We start from the raw sequence: 16,831 nt of genomic DNA on the forward strand, positions 1-16,831 counted from the left end.
CTCTACTATTCAGACAGCAATGCCTAAAACTTACAATTCTTCTCCACATCCTTGCAAACACATTTAAAAAAAAAAAAAAAAAAGACAAGGTCTTGTTGAATAGTCCTAGCCACCCTGGAACTTGCAATGTAGAGGAGGCTGGGCTTGAACTCACAGAGGACCTCCTGACACCACACCCGGTGCTACACCCAGCTCCAATGTTCATGAACATGGGGAAAGTGCTGTAGGTCCCTGCTGTGAATCGATAGGTCTGACTTGAACTCAGCATAGCTGACATTTGACTAGACATTTTCACAGACCAGCATTCTGAGAGATGCTTTGGAAACCACAGTTCTTTTGGGGAACAGAATCTAGGGTCCTAGCCATGTCAAGAGTGAGCTCTACCGCTGAGCCACGAGAGACCTCAGAGACGGGCCTCTACTAGCTCCCTGTTGTGGTGGTGATGTGTTTAATGTTTGAACAGACTGGAGCCAAGACTTGGCAGTCCACTATCACTACAGAACCTGCACTCAGGCTGAGGGCGTCTCTTCTGTCTCTATACTCAGCCCACTGGGTGCTATTTAGCCTACGACTCTCCTGGAGTCACCATATAACCACCCTTGGGGTAACAAGGTGACAGCAAACAGTGGAGATGAAGTCTCTGGATTGGCCTGTCTAGTCAGAACAGACAGCAATGAGGACAGCCCACATTTCTCCACAGTCCCATTTCCCTGGAGTACGGGGTAGTCAGGGCTTTTCTTTGCCCATGCCCCTCCCCGGACATGTCACTCAGGTGGTAAGCACCCAGGTGCAGCTGGGTTTGTCACTAGCAGGACATCTATAGGCTCTGACTATATAGTGCTAGAACTCTCCAAGTAGACCAGACTGGCCTCGAACTCTTGGCCTGCTTCAGCTTTCCAAGTGCTGGGATTAACATGTGTGCCACTATGTCTGGCTTCTTTTTTTTTTTTCCTCCTCCTGGAAAAACCTCTTGCCCTGTCTCTCAAATATAAAACAGGCACATACAGTAATCAACTGATATGCGAGGAGGGGCATCCATTACCAACAGGAAAATGGATTTATTGCTTCATAAAAAGAATCATGATAAAACTTAAGAGAAAACTATAAACTTAAAAACCAATGCACCCCTCTTGGCACCCCAGGAGGTCTCAGACAGGGTTTGTAGGGGTTGTCAAGGTAAGGTGGGTTAGTGAGCCAGGCAGGCCAGCTCCCACGTGAACAGCTCCAGTGCCCTGATGGAGTCTGCCAGCAGGGGGCACTGTGATCACACGGCCACGCACAGGTCCCCATCATAAAGCAAGGCTGACTCCCATTTTGAGTCTGCTGTAGGACTGGCTGGCTTCTAGTCTGGTCCACTCTGATAAAAGCAGCCCCCAGGGCTAGCCTTCTACCATAAATACACACGCAGACACACGTACCACACAAACACACACCCCTCAGTTACTCACTAATCCTCTTTCCTACTTAGGCTTGGCTCTTCATGTCTACCAGTCACCACCTTATTTCCACCCCAGAAAAACAGCTGTGTGTGGGTGGAAGGGTGCCCTTGTGGTGTCCCCTTAGTTCCCTTCAGGTTGTAGACTGGAACAAAGCGTGCCAGCAGAGATAGACTTCTCCGGCTCCTGAGGAAGAAGCCTTGCCCATGGCTCTTGAGGCTTTCTGTAAATATTCTGCCCTCCACTCCTTCCCCAGCCTGAGACGGGGACCTTCTCCACAGGCCTTCAAGGAAAAGAGGGGCCAGGGACCAGCCACAGGGGGCGGGTGGGGATCTTGGGATTACAAAGGGGTTAGCACCAACAACAGGAAGCGGGTCCTTCCTTCCTCAGGCAGCCAGACTGGCCAGGGGAGGTAAGGGGCCGAGCTAGGGGAGTGCAGACAGTGTAAGCCTTTGTCCTCAGGTGGGTGTGGTTGGTGGGCATGCAGCTCAGGGACAGGTAGTGTGGGTAGAGGATAGCAGGCCCCTCTGCTTTGGCAAGAGGCAGAATCCAGACCAGTGAGAGAGGGAAACAAAATGCTTGCTGGAGAGGTCCCCTTGGCTCCAGGTACAAGCCCCACGGAGATCCAAGACTCCAGAGCCCCTGGGGTGACAGCTAGGCCAGGGCAGCCCGGCTTCTGGCAGTAGGGAGGTTCATTTGTCCCGGCCCTCTCCTGTCCCTCCACACCAGCACTCCATGGCAGGGCCAGAGTTTTTTGAGGAAGTATGGACTCCAGTGTGGTGAAGGGCAGGATCCAGGGAGTGCATGGGATCCTGGGGCGGGGAGGTGACTGCAGTCAGTCACTGAAGCACAGGCAGGAGACCACAACTCTGAGGCGGTGGGCGGGCACTACACGAAGGCCTCCCGGTTGGATGAGCCATTGATCTTAAGGAACAGCTTGCTGTCTTCCCTCTTCTGTTGAAGCTGCCTCTCCAGCTGGCGCCGGTAGCAAATCAGGTAAAGTGGCAGGCAGAAGCCCAGCATGCTCATGGCGAGCAGACCCACGTTCACCTGGGACGGTGAGGAGCGGGCTGTGAGAGGGAGCTACGTTCATGCAAGGCAGCACCCTCCCGCTCACGCAGGTCTGGGGGGGGGGAGGGAGGGGGTCACATAGAAAAGACTCAAAACTAAAGAGGTTCACGAGGTCCTGGCTGTCAATCCACATCCCAGCATCTAAATTCCCCAGTGCTCCATGTGCCACTCAGCAGCCGCCAGGGATATAGGCTGGGGCTGGGACAACCCATGACACCTGGATGAGAATGCTGGTCTTTGGATAGAACGCCTGGGATTCACCCCAGAATCAAATCCAGAGAAGCCACTATTCTCCTCCTACCTGGCCACCATCCACAAGGGACCCCTGACTGGGTACTGTCCAACATTCCCTTACTACCTGTTGTCCTTGGGCCCCACATCCCAGGAGCAGAACGGAGAGACACCCTGACCCTTCTTACCCACAGAGGGTCTCCTCCAAGAGGACCCATCATGGCCAGAAACAGCGGCTGCTGCAGGAGAGCAAAGAGTGCACTGACCAGGGACTGCAGTCCTGTGAGGCTACCAAACTGTGTGGAGGGGTACCTGTTGGGGCAATGAGACCCATCACAGCCAGCACCGGTCACAGGCTTCCCAAGTCCCTCACTGGCCTGCCTCAGGTATGCTGCTAACCAGGGCTGCACCATTGGTGCCTGTAGGGAGAGGCAGTATCAGCCTCAGGAGGGTTGGGTGCAGGCCCCTGAGGCTCCATACTCAAATGTGCCCTCACCCTGTGGGTGTGGGGCTGAGCGGGGTGGAAAGCATGGTGCCAGCAGTCTGCGGCTTGGGAAACATTCCCGGGGAGCAGGTTGGAGGCTGAGCCTGGCTCTGCTGTACCCCCCTCCAGGAGTATTGCACAATCACGGAAACTCGGCATCACAGCTCTTGCCCGACTCCCTCATACCCTGCCAGGGCAGCCGCAACTTCCTCCAGGCCTTGGGGTGGGTGGGGGGAGCAAGGCAGGGGACAGGCAGACCTGGAATGACCCTGTCGGATGTTGCTTAAAGAAGGAAGGAGTTCTGGGCTTAATCTCAGGGAACACCAGGCTCTGCCCCAGAGGTACAAGGGAGCCCTGAACAAGGAGCTATATTCATGGTCACAGATGGTGGATGATGGGACTTGAGTTTCAATTTGTGGGCCAAGCCCTGAGCAAAAGAGGGAGGAACAGCTGTGTAGCTTCTTGGAAAAGATGTAGGTTTCCCTGTAGTTGGGGTCCAAGGAGGTTGTGGCCAGCAAATGGCCCTCTGAGGTCCCGGGTGAGGACAGCCCAGGACTTTCTGGGACCAGTTACTCATGTCACTGGCCCTGTGGAGAACTATTTACACTTAAGTATTTAGCTTCAGGCATCCAGAACCCAACCCTGTCCCAGTGAGCAGCCAGAGACAGTGCCAGGACTTGGCTGAACAGCAATGCCTGGGGCTCGAAGGCACTGACCCTAGCTGAGAGGCTGACTTCGTGTGAAATGCCAAGGCTTGTGGGCACCCAGCTGTCTGCCTACTGACTCACCTGCTGTCAGGTGTGGATGATGGCCTTTTCTGACACAGACAGCAGAAACCCTAGTTCATGTCCCCTGATACAACATGACACATGCCAGCAGGGCAAGATAGGCTAGTTCCAGGGTCTCACTGCCATCAGCAGTCCCCTCGGGTTAGGGCCACCATACCACCCAGAGCTTCCAGGACTTACACAGCAGCATATAGGCCCCCTACGGCAGAGTGGATGAATCCTCGCACAATTGTGTGCAGGACGAAGGAGAAGATCTGAGGGAGGGAAGCAGGGAGAGCAGACCATGAGCATGACCCTCAGGACCTCTGTCCTTGCCCTCTGGCTCTGGAGACTCGGGCACAGGGACGGCAGCCACCTGGAGTTGGATGTTACCAGCTCTCTAGTGCAGAACACCCTTTTGTTTTCTTTTGTTCTGGTTGGTTTGTTTTTTTTTGAGACAAGACCTCACTGTGTATTCCTGGCTGCCCTAGAACTCTATGTAGACAAGGCTGGCCTTGAACTCACAAAGATCTGCTTGCCTCTGCCTCCACAGTACTGGGGTTAAAGTTATGTGCCACTATGCCTGACCTTTGATAAAACATTTTGTATCATTTTTTTTAAAGAATTATTTATTTTATGTATATGAGTACACTATTGCTCTCTTCAGACACACCAGAAGAAGGCATCAGATCCCATTACAGGTGTTGTGAGCCACCATGTGGTTGCTGGGAATTGAACTCAGGACCTCTGGAAGAGCAGTCAGTGCTCTTAACCGCTGAGCCATCTCTCCAGCCCAACATTTTGTATCATTAAAAAGAACAATTTAGTAGTCACAGCCTGATAACCACAGGCCTGTATAAATACATATATTTTAATTTTAGTTATGTGTGTCAGTGCACCATGTGTGTAACTTGTGCCAGAGTCCAGAAAATTCCTTGAAACTAGAGTTACAGACAGTTCTGAGTCACCATGTGGGCGTTGGGTGTTGGGAACTGAACTCAGGTCCTTGCACAAGAGCAGCCACTGAACCATCTTTCTAGGTCCTCATTTTTATAATTACAATAATGTAAATTGAAACTAGAGAGATAACCCAGTCGTTGAGAACACTGCCTGCTCTTCCAGAGGATCTCATTCAGTTCCTAACACCAACATGGATGGCAGCTGACTACTATCTGCAACTAGGGAATCTGATGCCTCCTTCTGGCCTTTGTAGACAATTTCCCACACTTGGGACACAGAGTTACACATGGAGGTAAAATGCCCATATGCACAAAAGAGGTATTTTAAGGTCTTTTTTTTTTTTTTTTTTTGAGACAGGGTTTTTCTGTCCTGGCTTTCCTGGAACTCACTATGTGAACCTCTGTGGCCTTGAAATCACAGAGATCCTCCTGCCTCTGTCTCCTGAGTGCTGAGATAAGCTTCTCAAAGACTTATTTATTTAAATATTTAATGTATATGAGTACACTGTAGCTATCTTCAGACACACCAGAAGATGGCATCAGATCCCATTACAGATGGTTGTGAACCACCATGTGGTTGCTGGGAATTGAACTCAGGACCTCGGGAAGAGCAGTCAGTGCTCTTAACCTCTGAGCCATCTCTCTGGCTCCGGGATAAGCTTTTCTCTTTAAAGAATTCCATTCATTTATTTCACATATACAAGTGTGCTGTGCAGAGGTCCTGGAGGGGCCGGGGCTACTCCTCACAGGTCGGGCAGTAGCTTGAAAAGCTACGCAGATGTGGATTTACACAGGCTGTCTCTTCCTTCAAATGCATTGCTGCCTTTTCAAAACTGGCCCTCAGTGAAAACTGAGTTACACAAAGAGCAGGTGGCTGTCTTCCACTGAGCATCTCCCCGCCGTTAGACAATATGGTCAAGATAAGTGTCTGTGAGGATTTCCCCACCTGGAACTGACGCAAGTCTCCCAGGGCTTACTCTGGTCTGTACACCCAGTACCAGCACGTATGTGTGACAGTGCCTGTGGGTGTGCACACCTGTGTGTTCAATATAGCTCAACACCTGGCACCTTGTAAACAAAGAGCCTCCAGAGCTGGTGTGAGACGATGATGCACTTGGGCTACGCCCAGTGAAAGCAATGCTATCGGGCATCCCTTCACCTTGTAAACCTGGGACCCGGGCCCAGACAGACTGCTAGAACGTTTTCACCCACCAAAGGGTGGGGCCAGGTGCAAAGTCTACTTGGCTTACAAACTTGAACAAGTCAGGTTTCAGAAAACTCAGAAATCTAGTGTGGGGGCAAAGTATGGTGGTGCGTTCTTATTTTAATCCTAGCACTTGAAGGGCTAAGCCGGGAGGATCCAGTCTGAGGCCAGCCTGGGCTACACAGAAACTCTGTTTCAAAAGACAAAAGAAATCCTGTATAAAGGAATTAAACCTTTGAACCCTGACACCAAGCCAGGCCCAGTCATTGTCTGTTCTCTCCAGGATCCCAGTCACGTGGACACTGCTGTCTCTGCTGGGATTACAAACGTGCACCACTACACTCTGTCTTGGCCAAAACCTCTTCAGATGTAAGATTTCAACTGTCTGAGGAAATGCAAAACCATACAGTTCCAGGAAACAGACCATGGTGGTACCCACGGCATGCAAGGTGTCCGAGGATGGAGAAGAACAAGGAGCCTTCTTGGAGAAGAGTCCTGTGAAAGAAAGCTGGTGCTCACAGCTCACAGGCCTCAAACTCAGAGCTGGGGCGTGGCGGAGGCTAAGCAGACCCCCAGCAAATACTGGCAGATGGCCAAACTGAATGAACGAAGACTGAATGCACATTTTAGCCTCTAAAAACCCCTCATTTGTGTCCCATTCCCAACGTAGTCTTCCCTCTCCCCAAACGTACCTGTAGAGGCAGATTAGGAATGAGGCAGGTCACCCCGAAACCCACAAGCAGCACGTTAGTGAAGGCGAAGGCCCGCATGGCGTTAGTGACTTTCTGAATCTGCCTGTCTCGCTTCTGCTTCTTCTCACCTCTGTAGGGAAAGGGCACACAGGACTTAGGGTGGCGTTGGGGGTGGCTCCCTGGGGGAAGGTGGGCCATCCCCAAAAAGTCAGGCCTCAGGGATCCCAGTATGTGGACTGATGCCAGGCCAGACAACCACACCTTAGCCCAGCAGTGGGGACACTCTCTGGGCTGCTGTCTCAGCTGAGTGGAGGCTGATTAGAATGGAAGCTCTCACAGCTGAGAAGACAGCTTCACCACCTCCATCCCCACCCCCACTCCACCCCACATCCCCCACACCCCCTGCTTAGTGAGCTCTGCTGATGGCAGGGAGGGGGAGGAGCAGAGAGTGGCCCTTCGAGGAGGACCAGCAAAGCCCCAGTGCACCGGTATCGTGCAGGAAGCTGGTTAATAAACCAGATGATAAGCCAAATAAGGGAGTGCATTGGTTTCGCCTCGCGGGGCAGGATAGGGTGAAGGGAACCAAATACACAGCAGATGGAACCAGGATGGCAAATAGCCTTTTGGCTCTAGGGCCTAACCTAGATAACAGAGAGTCTCTGTAATTATTTCCTTGTGGATTAACTATTACTGATTCCAGCCACACCACCCACACTGAAACCTCATGGATGATCACAAGAATGAGCAGCAATTGTGCAAAGGAGGGCAGCAATTCCCAGGCCTACCACTTTAACTATACCACCTCTGAAAGAAGACTCAAACTCCTAGCCCTGTCCCCTCATCTGTAAAGTGGGTACAATGCTAGCACATGTTGCATCATGGCACTGAAGCTGAGCTGAGATACTGTGTTAAATGCTTGGCATTGGGCCTGGCACAGTAGGTAACAGCCTGTCACGTGACAGGGGTTGTCGACAACAGCATTTAACTCATCCTCGGATCTCAGAGCCCGGCCCTTCCGTAAAGCAGGGCTCCAGAGTCTTGTTTAATCTTCATAGTCAGCACATCGTTAGCACATTCGGTTAGAGTAGTCTACAACTCAAGTGAGTGGAATGAACCCCAGTGGCCAGTGGCTCTAAGTTAGGCCCCTTGTATGGCTCGTGCCAACAATGTGAGTGCCAGCCTGTGGTCCTGGGTTTCCTCTCCTTTCATCTACCTCAGCATCTCCCAAACAGCATCATATCAGAAAATGTCCACAGAGGTGGGAACAATGGGTGTTGAGCTTGCAAGGGTCCGCTCCTGTCCACCAGGCCCTGCCTAATATCTGTCTCAGCTGTCTTTCTCTGGGGGCTGCAAATGGGCTGTGGCCTACGTACTGAGCGCTGTCTTTCTCCTCAGGCTCTTCAGAAGTATCTTCACACTCTTTCAGCCTCCAGTCCATGATGTAGCCGATGACAGGAGCTGTCAGCAGGCAGAGCAGCTGGAGTGCTCCAAAGATGGAGGTATAGAGGGCAACTGGGGAAGAAAACGCACGTCACGGGAGCTCCAGGCACACGGCCCTGGGGAGCAGCTTGAGCGGACTCTATGGGTCCTCAGAGGTCTGCTTGGAGCCTCTTGATCACTGTGGGTTGCAGGGAACCTTAACTGCTCAAATCAAAGCTAGAACAAAGGCCAATTTTCTGCTCTAAGCCTCTGTTGCGTTCCCCAAAACAGCTATTAAAATCCAGCATGTCATAATGACCCACTCTCCAAAGTTTCAGGAAGTCACTCTGACTTGGAAACCACAAAATACCAATGCCCATAACCGGGGCTTTATATGTGACTGACCATCTTTTTATGCCCCCAGGAAGGCACTGTTCCCAGAGACTCAGATGTCAGGGCTTCTATCTTCAAAGAGATTTAAAATTATAGAGGTGGGGACAAAAACCAGTTGACCCCTGAGTGTCCTACCCTTATCCCACCAGTTTAGTCAAGAGGGATGTTTGATATTTGAGGCAAGAAGCCTCTGGGTTGAACAGAGAATGCTGAGGAGTGTTGTAATGTTTCCTGACAAAGCCCTGGCTTACCAGTTGCCATCACTTCGAGAGCGCAAAGGTGGAAAAGCAGAAAGGAGAGGGGTTAGTGGCAGAAGGTACAAATGAGTCAGGAAATGGGCTAGCTCACAACACATACCCCACTTCCCGAGAGACCCTCTTCCCTCAATGAAGGCCTTGCCCACTCCAGCTCCGGGGTTGGATGTGAAAGAGCTAATAATTCTCCTGGCTGCTGGCTACTCATCATGAGCATGCTGGTGTGTCAGGCCCTGCTCTGGCACCATGATGAGGAAGCAGCCTGCTGAAGGCAGCAGGCCTGGCAGAACCAGAGTTCTAGCATGTGGCCCTGTGGGAGAGCTGCTCTGTCACTGTCACCTCCAGCTGCACTCAGAGAGAAGAAAGGTCAGAGGCTCCGTGCCAGGCACACAGTCATCTGACACCACAAGTCTCCCTAGACAGCCAGGCTTCTTCCTTCAGCTCCCTGACCCCAGGGCAGCCCTTCTGAGCAGAGCCAGGCCTGTGGGTGCGGGACCCTGGCGTCTAGGGGAACTTAGTGCCTGTCTTCTCTACTCCAGACTTCTTCTCCTGAGCCCCTCTATTTCTTGAAGCTGACAGGATTTTTTATTTGTTTTGTTTTTGTTTTTCTAGATAAGATTTTATTGTGTAGCCAAACTGGACTCATAATCTTCCTGCCTCAGTCTGCCTAGTACCTGAGATTGTGGGAGTGTATTAGAATTTTCATCTTTTTTTTTTTTTTTTCTGTTTTGTCTTTTTTAAGACAAGGTTTCTCTGTGTAGCCATGGCTGTTCTAGATAGAACTTGCTCTGTAGACCAGGCTGGTCTTGAACTCACAGAGATTCACCTGCCTCTGCCTTCTGAGTGCTGGGATTAAATCCACAGGGGACAAAGAGAACCAACTCCTGACCACTGTGCTCTGACTTCCACATGAGCAACAAGCATTTTTACCTGTTGAACTGGTCCCAGTGAAAGATTTTTATTTAAGTGAAATATCAGAAGATTAATTCCAGTCCCTGGTTGAGACAGGAAGATTACCTACTATCTGAAGCCAACCTGGTCTACTAAGCAAGTTCCACGTCAGCCTAGCCTACCACATCTCAAATGAAATGTGGAAAAGAAAACAAAACAAAACAAAACATAAAAATATTCTACTAGGTAGGGTGGCCCACACTTGTAGTCATAGCTCCAGGAGACTGAAGCAGGAAGGTGCCTGGAGAGGCAAAGCAAAGCAGCAAGCAAGGCCCATCCAAATATACTCCCCCCAGCCCACGCAGCCCTCCAGTGTGCTCTGCCACCTCGGATGACTTTGAACACCTCGTCTTTCAGCTTCCACCTCTAGAGTGCTGCGATTACAGTCATCACTGTGCCCACTTACGTGGTGCAGGTGTCACGACCGCTGAGAAAGCACTCTACCACCTGAGCCACATTCCTGCTCAAGATCCCATAGCTTTAAAAAAAAAAAATGTCCCAGGGATATAAAGTTAGAAAATTATAGCCGGACAGTGGTGGCGTACACCTTTGATCCCTCCAGCTCTCGAGAGGCAGAGGCAGGCAGATCTGTGGGTTGGAGGCTAGCCTGGTCTACAGACAGCCAGGGCTACACAGAGAAATACAGTCTCAAAACAAACAAATAAACAAACAAGTTAGGAAATTATCACTGGATTAAACACAGTCTTTTCCTCCCATAAGGACCCTGAGGCCATCACTGTCCCCATGGCGACGTTTTTGCTCATTACATTCAGGTTCTTTCTACTTTTTCTCCCCACCGAGAAGCCATTAGGTGCCTGGAGCTTTTCCCTCTGTGAAAGCAGGCCTTCCTGTCCCTTCAGAAAAACTGGTATTTGGCTCCTTGCAAGGACTGCGTTATCTTTCCCTCAGTAAAAACAAGTTAGCCAACAAAAGAAAGTGGCAGGCTGGGCAGGCTGGTGAGACTGCCGACAGAGAGGATTTGCCGAGTGTTTGTCCTGCTTGCTCAGGATGACTAAAGCTGAGTCAGCCAGGCCCCGGGGAAGTACTGGCTTTCTCTGCGAAGCAAAGCCCCTTGTCAGCTCAAGACCTGCTGCTGTTTTCCTGTGGGTTATCAGTTCTGCTTCCCAGAGTGAACAAGCCTCAACTGGAGTACTTTGTTCCTGGAAGCCTCTGTTTTCCCAGGTTCCCAGGGCGGGACAGCGATCATAGAGTGGGCCCCCACTGACCCTGAGTCCTCAGTCGGGACAAAGGTCCTCCTTCAGCTCCCAAGTCATCCAAATGCCAAGCCAGTCCCTTCAGATCGGGGATGTGATGGGCGTGGGGCTGGGCTGCTGTCTTCTGCTTTGGGCAGTGTTCTCAGTACAGACGGCCCTCAACCCTCCCCATTGGCACTGAAAGCATTCACCCCACACCCTATACACACAGCGCTATTTCAGTCCTCTCCCTTCTTAGCTGGGAAAACCCTGATGGGGACATAAAAGAACAGTCAACATGACAGCCCCGACAAGCTAGCAGGGCCTCAGAGGACTTCACAGCCCTCCTGATCTAGGTCACATAGTACAGTCAGCTGGAGGGGCTGGAGGGATGCATCAGTGAAGGCCCAGGGGACACTCACCTGTCTGCTGGTCCCCGCTGACCAGGAACTCAAGGATGCTGTTCATGGCCCCCATGTAGAAGATGAGCCGCAGCTGTGTGACACACATGGTAACCAGGCTGAGCAGCAGGATGGGGCTGAACACACTGTGCATGAATGAGGGGGCCGCTGTGGGAAGAAGGCATGGGGCTGAGGGCCAGGAAACATGGCCCACCCAGCACCCTGCTGGTCTATGGCCTTGACACTCATCAGCAGACTCCCTAAGCTCTGTGGAACTCAGTGTGAATCAGGTACCTCTCCCCCTTTAGGACAGAGTGAGTATGCAGTGAGAGGATACACACAGAGCCTCAGCCAATGATTCCCAATCAAGGGGCCATGGGGAGAGTCGTGTTCTGGGTACCTGCAGCATCAGGCTGGCACTTCACCTCCAGGTCGACTGTGGATAGACACAGCTTGTGGCCCTCCTGCAGGGCGGCTTGCTCCTTGGCAGTCCGCATGGAGCTGCCCACGCTCAGGCGGCGCCCCACTGTGGTCACCTGCTTGTAGAACTGCTTCCCTGTGATCTTGTGGTCAAAGCCTAGCCAGCTGAACTTGATCTTCACCCTAGCAGCCACAGGAAGGGTGCTTGTTGGTTGCTGCCTGGGACCCTGGCTGGTGTGAGGGTAGGGCAGTGAGCATGACTAACTTACGAGTAGTCCATGTCCTCTGGTCCTGGGAAGGGCTCTAGTGGCCAGTTGAAGAAACAGTTGAAGAAAACCAGGCCAGAGCAGCCAGCCCAGACTACTAGGATGACAATGAAGGAGACACCGGCGTCATAGATGAGCTGTCAGGAGAGGGGGCAGTATTATCAATGGGAAGCCAGAATGGGCGATGGGCAGGAGAAAGTTGAGAGCTATCACCGTGCTGGGCCGTATAGAAAGGCACAACCCTGTAAGCTGAGCAGTGTGGCTACTTGAAACCCCATGTTCTGATAATCCCAACCTGTCTGAAGCTAGAATCCAATTTGAAACAAATGTCAGCATCTTAAAAGGTGACTGAGTTATCGCTGTCATGTCTGTCTTGCTGGGTCACAGTGAACAGTGCTGGCTAAGATTTTTCTGCTTCTTCTGAGAGTTTTTCCCCTCTGCTTTGAGACAGGTTCTCATGTAGCCCTGGCTGGCCTCAAACTCGTGATCCTCCTGCCTCCACATTCAGAGTGTTGGGATCACAAGCGGTCTAGCCATTCTGCTTGACTGTCAGTCTAGTTCCCCAAGGACAGGAACCTGCCATCCACTGATGTTTCTCTAGCCTCTAAGTATACACATGGCAGGCACTCCAGACACAGAGGAGACCGATGGACACAGGTCCTTTGGCTCCTCTGGGAAACAGGTGTTGATGCTACACTGAGCGAGGGCTTCGGCCAGGATTAGTGACGATCCAGGCAGAGGACCAAACATTTTAGCACCAATTGACACTATTTCTTTTTTTCCTCTTCCCTACTTTCTTTTCTTAAGTACCAGAAATTAAACTTGGGGTCTCCCGTGTGCTTGTCAACTGTCTACCAGTGAACTTTACTCATGGCCCTTAAAAACCAATGAGATGAGTAGAGACGAACTTGCCCAGGTTGCCCTTGACCTGTCCACCCTCTCCTGCCTCAGCTTCCTTAGTAGTTTTGATTACAGGCCCGTGCCCCTAGGCCTGTCTTGATCATCCCCGTTTCTTCCCAGACCCAACATGAGGGTCCTCTAGAGCACTTTAGCATGTCATGTATCTGCCCAGCTCCCTAAGCAGAGGCCAGCACTTCTGTTTCCTCCACCATCCAGGAACAGGAAGAAGTTCACAGGGTGGCTGGACAGATTCCTACCAGCCAGCACACGGACCCCCATGTTCCCAGCCTACACCTGAGCCCCCTCCTCTCATCACCACAGCACCTCATACCCCTGAAGTGGGCTTCACCTTGATGCCAGCACGGGAGGAGAGAAGAGCCCTTGATGATAATCTGACAGAGCAACAGAAAAGGGGAGGGACCCTAGCCTAGGAGATTCTGAGCCCAGGCTTCTTCCTGGTGCCATGTGACTTCCACAGGCTCAGAATTCTGCCTGGGAGGGAAACAGCTGAACCAACTTGGCGGACAGCAGAGCTCTGGCTAATGGGCAGCAACAGCCCCACATCAACAGGCTGGAGGTTCCCGGAGGCAAGCTCGCCTACTTTCCCTTCCCCAGGCAGTCGGTGGTCACACACCACAGAACAACGCTCAAGCTCCCCTCTTCCAGGGCCCAGTGGTTTTCTTTTCTTGCTCCTGTAGTGCCAGGTGCATCCTGCCTAGGTGGGAGGGGTCACCCTAGGGTTTCACAATGACATCTCTCTTCAGAGAGACTGCAGTGGCCTAGGCGGAGGCCTCTGCCCAGATGCTAGGAAAAAGCTTGAGCTGGGAGGTGAAGAGACAAGGGCTGGCCACACCCTCACCTTGATTCCTGGGAAGGTAACTGCTGAGGAAGCGTAGGATCCAATCATCAAGGCAATAAATGTGGACCGAAGGTCACCGAACATATTGGGCAGCTGAGGGGATGGATGGAAGAAAGGCAGGCTTAGGTCACAGGTACATCTCACCTTTTGACTTTGTGACGCAACACTGTCATCTGCAAAATTCATACCAGAGAACTACGCAATTGAGCTTACAAGAATGCCAGGAAGGTTCTAGGTAAGTTTATGACTTTGTGTTGGGCTGCATTCATAGCTGTCCTGGGCCAAGTTCGACTCGCCTAAGGGAGAAGGGAAGTGAGCAGCTAGCAATGGCCAGGCCTCACGTCTCAGCCACTCTCCCTCTGTGGAATTCACAGCACAGCAGTCTAGGCAATTGTCATCAATTAATGGCAAGCTTTCTTTCCCTTCCTGGACCGAGATGGAGAAAAGACATGACTGCACACTGCCCCACCACTCCTGACACAGGCCAGGGCCCTTACCATACAGAGTTGCTGTTTTTGAAGGAGGTGTCACAGAGCCTTAAGTCCCCTCAAAGGGAGAAAGCCCGTTAAAAATAAGAATCTATTTGGGGAAATGAGTGTCATTTTATAAATAAAAATATCAGCGTCCCAGAAAGACCAGATGTCAGCAAAAGCTGCTTTTGGTTTTGAGAGTATGTTTCTGGAAGGTGCCAATCACAGTCCTAACATGACAGGTGGCTTCCCAATTCCTGCCTGAGTTTGAGTGTAAGTAGAGGGTTTGTTCCAACCCAAGACTACCCTGGGAGTCACCTAGCACCTCTAGAAAACCAAAATTAGGAAGGCTCTGGCTGTTTTTAACACGACCACTCTGAGTACAGGTGCAAAGCAAGACAGGGTCCATCTGAAATGATTTCAAGGATTCTGCAGAAACAGTCCTGCTAAGACACCACAATCTGGGCTAGAGCCACAGCTCAGGAGTTACAAGCTTTTATTGCTCTTGCAGAGGACCTGGGTTTGGTTCTCAGGACTGACAGGGTAGCTCACAGTCATCCTTAACTCCAACACCTCCTGGCCTCTGTGTATGGCACACACCAATTACATACATTTACACAGAGACAAAACACTCATGGGAATAAAACAACTTAAAAAACGTGAGGCATGGTGGGGGCACATCTTTAATCCCATCACAAAGGAGGCAGAGGCAGGTAGATTTCTGGGTTTGAGGCCAGGCTGGACTACAGAGTGAGTTCCAAGACAGCCAGGGCTACACAGAGAAGCCCATGGATGGATTCCAACACACCAGAGCAAGGCATGTCCTGCCCACAAACAGCCATAACTCTTCTCCCAGCTCAGGAGCCTGTACCATGTCATCAAAAGTGCTACTGGCGCTGGGGACATTCTCTTGAGAGTTGTGTCCACCTATCTCACTAAATTCATCCAGTGTGAGTGAGACTAAGTGCTGCTCCTTTTCTTGTTGTCTGGGGTCCTTTTTGTTTAATTATCGTGACTGTAGCCTGAGCATACCCAGAAGCGTGGCACTCAGGCAGAAAGAGAGGACTTAAAACCTAGGCCACTGGAGGCATAGCAAGACCCTATCAAGACTAGAGAGGGCCACTGCAAGCCCATTCCTTGCTACCAAATGGGGTTAAGCTGTGACACTATGCCTGTCTCTCATTATTTTTGCCTGGTTTTGCTCTTGACTAACTAAATAAACAATGGACATAGATCAAAAAAAATTTTTTTTTAACTGTCTATGCTCCAAGATAGGCAGAGGCAGGAGGATCACTCCAAGTATGAGGTCAGCTTGGTCTGCATAGTAAATTTCAGGCCAACTTGGCTACATAGCAAGATCCAGCCTCAAAAAAAAAAAAAAAAAAAAAAAAAGGAAGAGGCAGGGTTTAGCAGTACACACTTTTTTTTTTGTTTGTTTTTCGAGACAGGGTTTCTCTGTGTAGCCCTGGCTGTCCTGGAACCCACTCTGTAGACCAGGCTGGCCTCGAACTCAGAAATCCGCCTGTCTCTGCCTCCCAAGAGCTGGGATTAAAGGCGTGCGCCACCACCGCCCAGCATTTTTTTTTTTTTTTTTTTTTTGGCAGTGCACACTTTTAATTCTAGCACTTGGGAGGCAAAGGCAAGTGGATCTCTGTGAGTTAAAGGCCAGCCTGGTCTACACAACAATTTCCAAGACAGCCAGGGTCACAGAGTGAGACCCTGCCTCAGTAAATTACAGGCAGTCAGTCAGACAGACAGAGTGAGTGAGTGATGGCTCCTAGGTAAAGGCACTTTTGCTGCCAAGGCTCACAACCTGAGCTCAACCCCTGGGTCCTACATGAGGGAAGGAGAGAACCAACTCTCACAAGCTGTCCTCTGACCTCCACAGGTCCATGTGCATGCACACACATAGACTGACTAGGGTGGCCGCTCTAAGTCAGACAGTAGCAAGTGTTGGTAAGAACCAGAAGAAACTGGCATAAGCTTCCAGGAGAAATTCAAAGTTACAGCCACTTTGGAAGCAGAGCTGGTTTTTCAGACAGTTAAAACAAAATAACCACATGACCAGGACATTCCACTCCTAGGTACATTCATTCCTAAGAGAAATAAGAGGTGGCTGCACATGAAGGTTTAGGACAGCATTCTTCATTGTAGCAAAAAATGGGAACAACCTAACGGCCATCAAGATGAACAGATAAATAAAAGGTATATACATAGTTACAAAAAGGAGAGCTTGCATGCTACAACAGGTGTGGACCTGGGAGACAGTAAACTAAGAGAGAACAGAGCCAGCACGGACTGCACACCTGGAGTGTACCACTCTTTCCAGCACCCACTAACAACCGCCTGCAACTCCAGCTCCAGGGGATCTGATACCCTCTTCTGGACCCCACGGGCACTGCATGCATGTGCTGTACATACTTACATGCAGGCAAAAAACATTTACACACAAAATGAGTAA

At 50.9% G+C, this 16,831-nt stretch overlaps 1 protein-coding gene across 2 annotated transcripts in view; it reads right to left on the bottom strand.

Moving 5' to 3' along the window:
• Window positions 1-1,038: 1,038 nt before the first annotated feature.
• The window catches only part of Slc43a2 (solute carrier family 43 member 2), a 40,552-nt gene continuing 24,759 nt past the window's right edge, over window positions 1,039-16,831 (bottom strand). For both annotated transcript variants that reach the window (XM_028759247.1, XM_028759246.1), the window contains exons 6-14: window positions 13,901-13,993; window positions 12,145-12,278; window positions 11,856-12,058; window positions 11,477-11,623; window positions 8,218-8,356; window positions 6,845-6,974; window positions 4,191-4,264; window positions 2,927-3,050; window positions 1,039-2,486 (exon numbers count right to left, since the gene is read on the bottom strand). In XM_028759247.1, coding sequence (XP_028615080.1) covers window positions 2,325-2,486; window positions 2,927-3,050; window positions 4,191-4,264; window positions 6,845-6,974; window positions 8,218-8,356; window positions 11,477-11,623; window positions 11,856-12,058; window positions 12,145-12,278; window positions 13,901-13,993 — 1,206 coding nt within the window. In that variant the 3' untranslated portion in view covers window positions 1,039-2,324. The remainder of the gene's footprint in view (window positions 2,487-2,926; window positions 3,051-4,190; window positions 4,265-6,844; window positions 6,975-8,217; window positions 8,357-11,476; window positions 11,624-11,855; window positions 12,059-12,144; window positions 12,279-13,900; window positions 13,994-16,831) is intronic.

This window comes from Grammomys surdaster, unplaced genomic scaffold (assembly GCF_004785775.1).
Source record: "Grammomys surdaster isolate TR1022 unplaced genomic scaffold, NIH_TR_1.0 126278, whole genome shotgun sequence".
Classification (NCBI taxonomy): Eukaryota; Metazoa; Chordata; class Mammalia; order Rodentia; family Muridae; genus Grammomys; species Grammomys surdaster.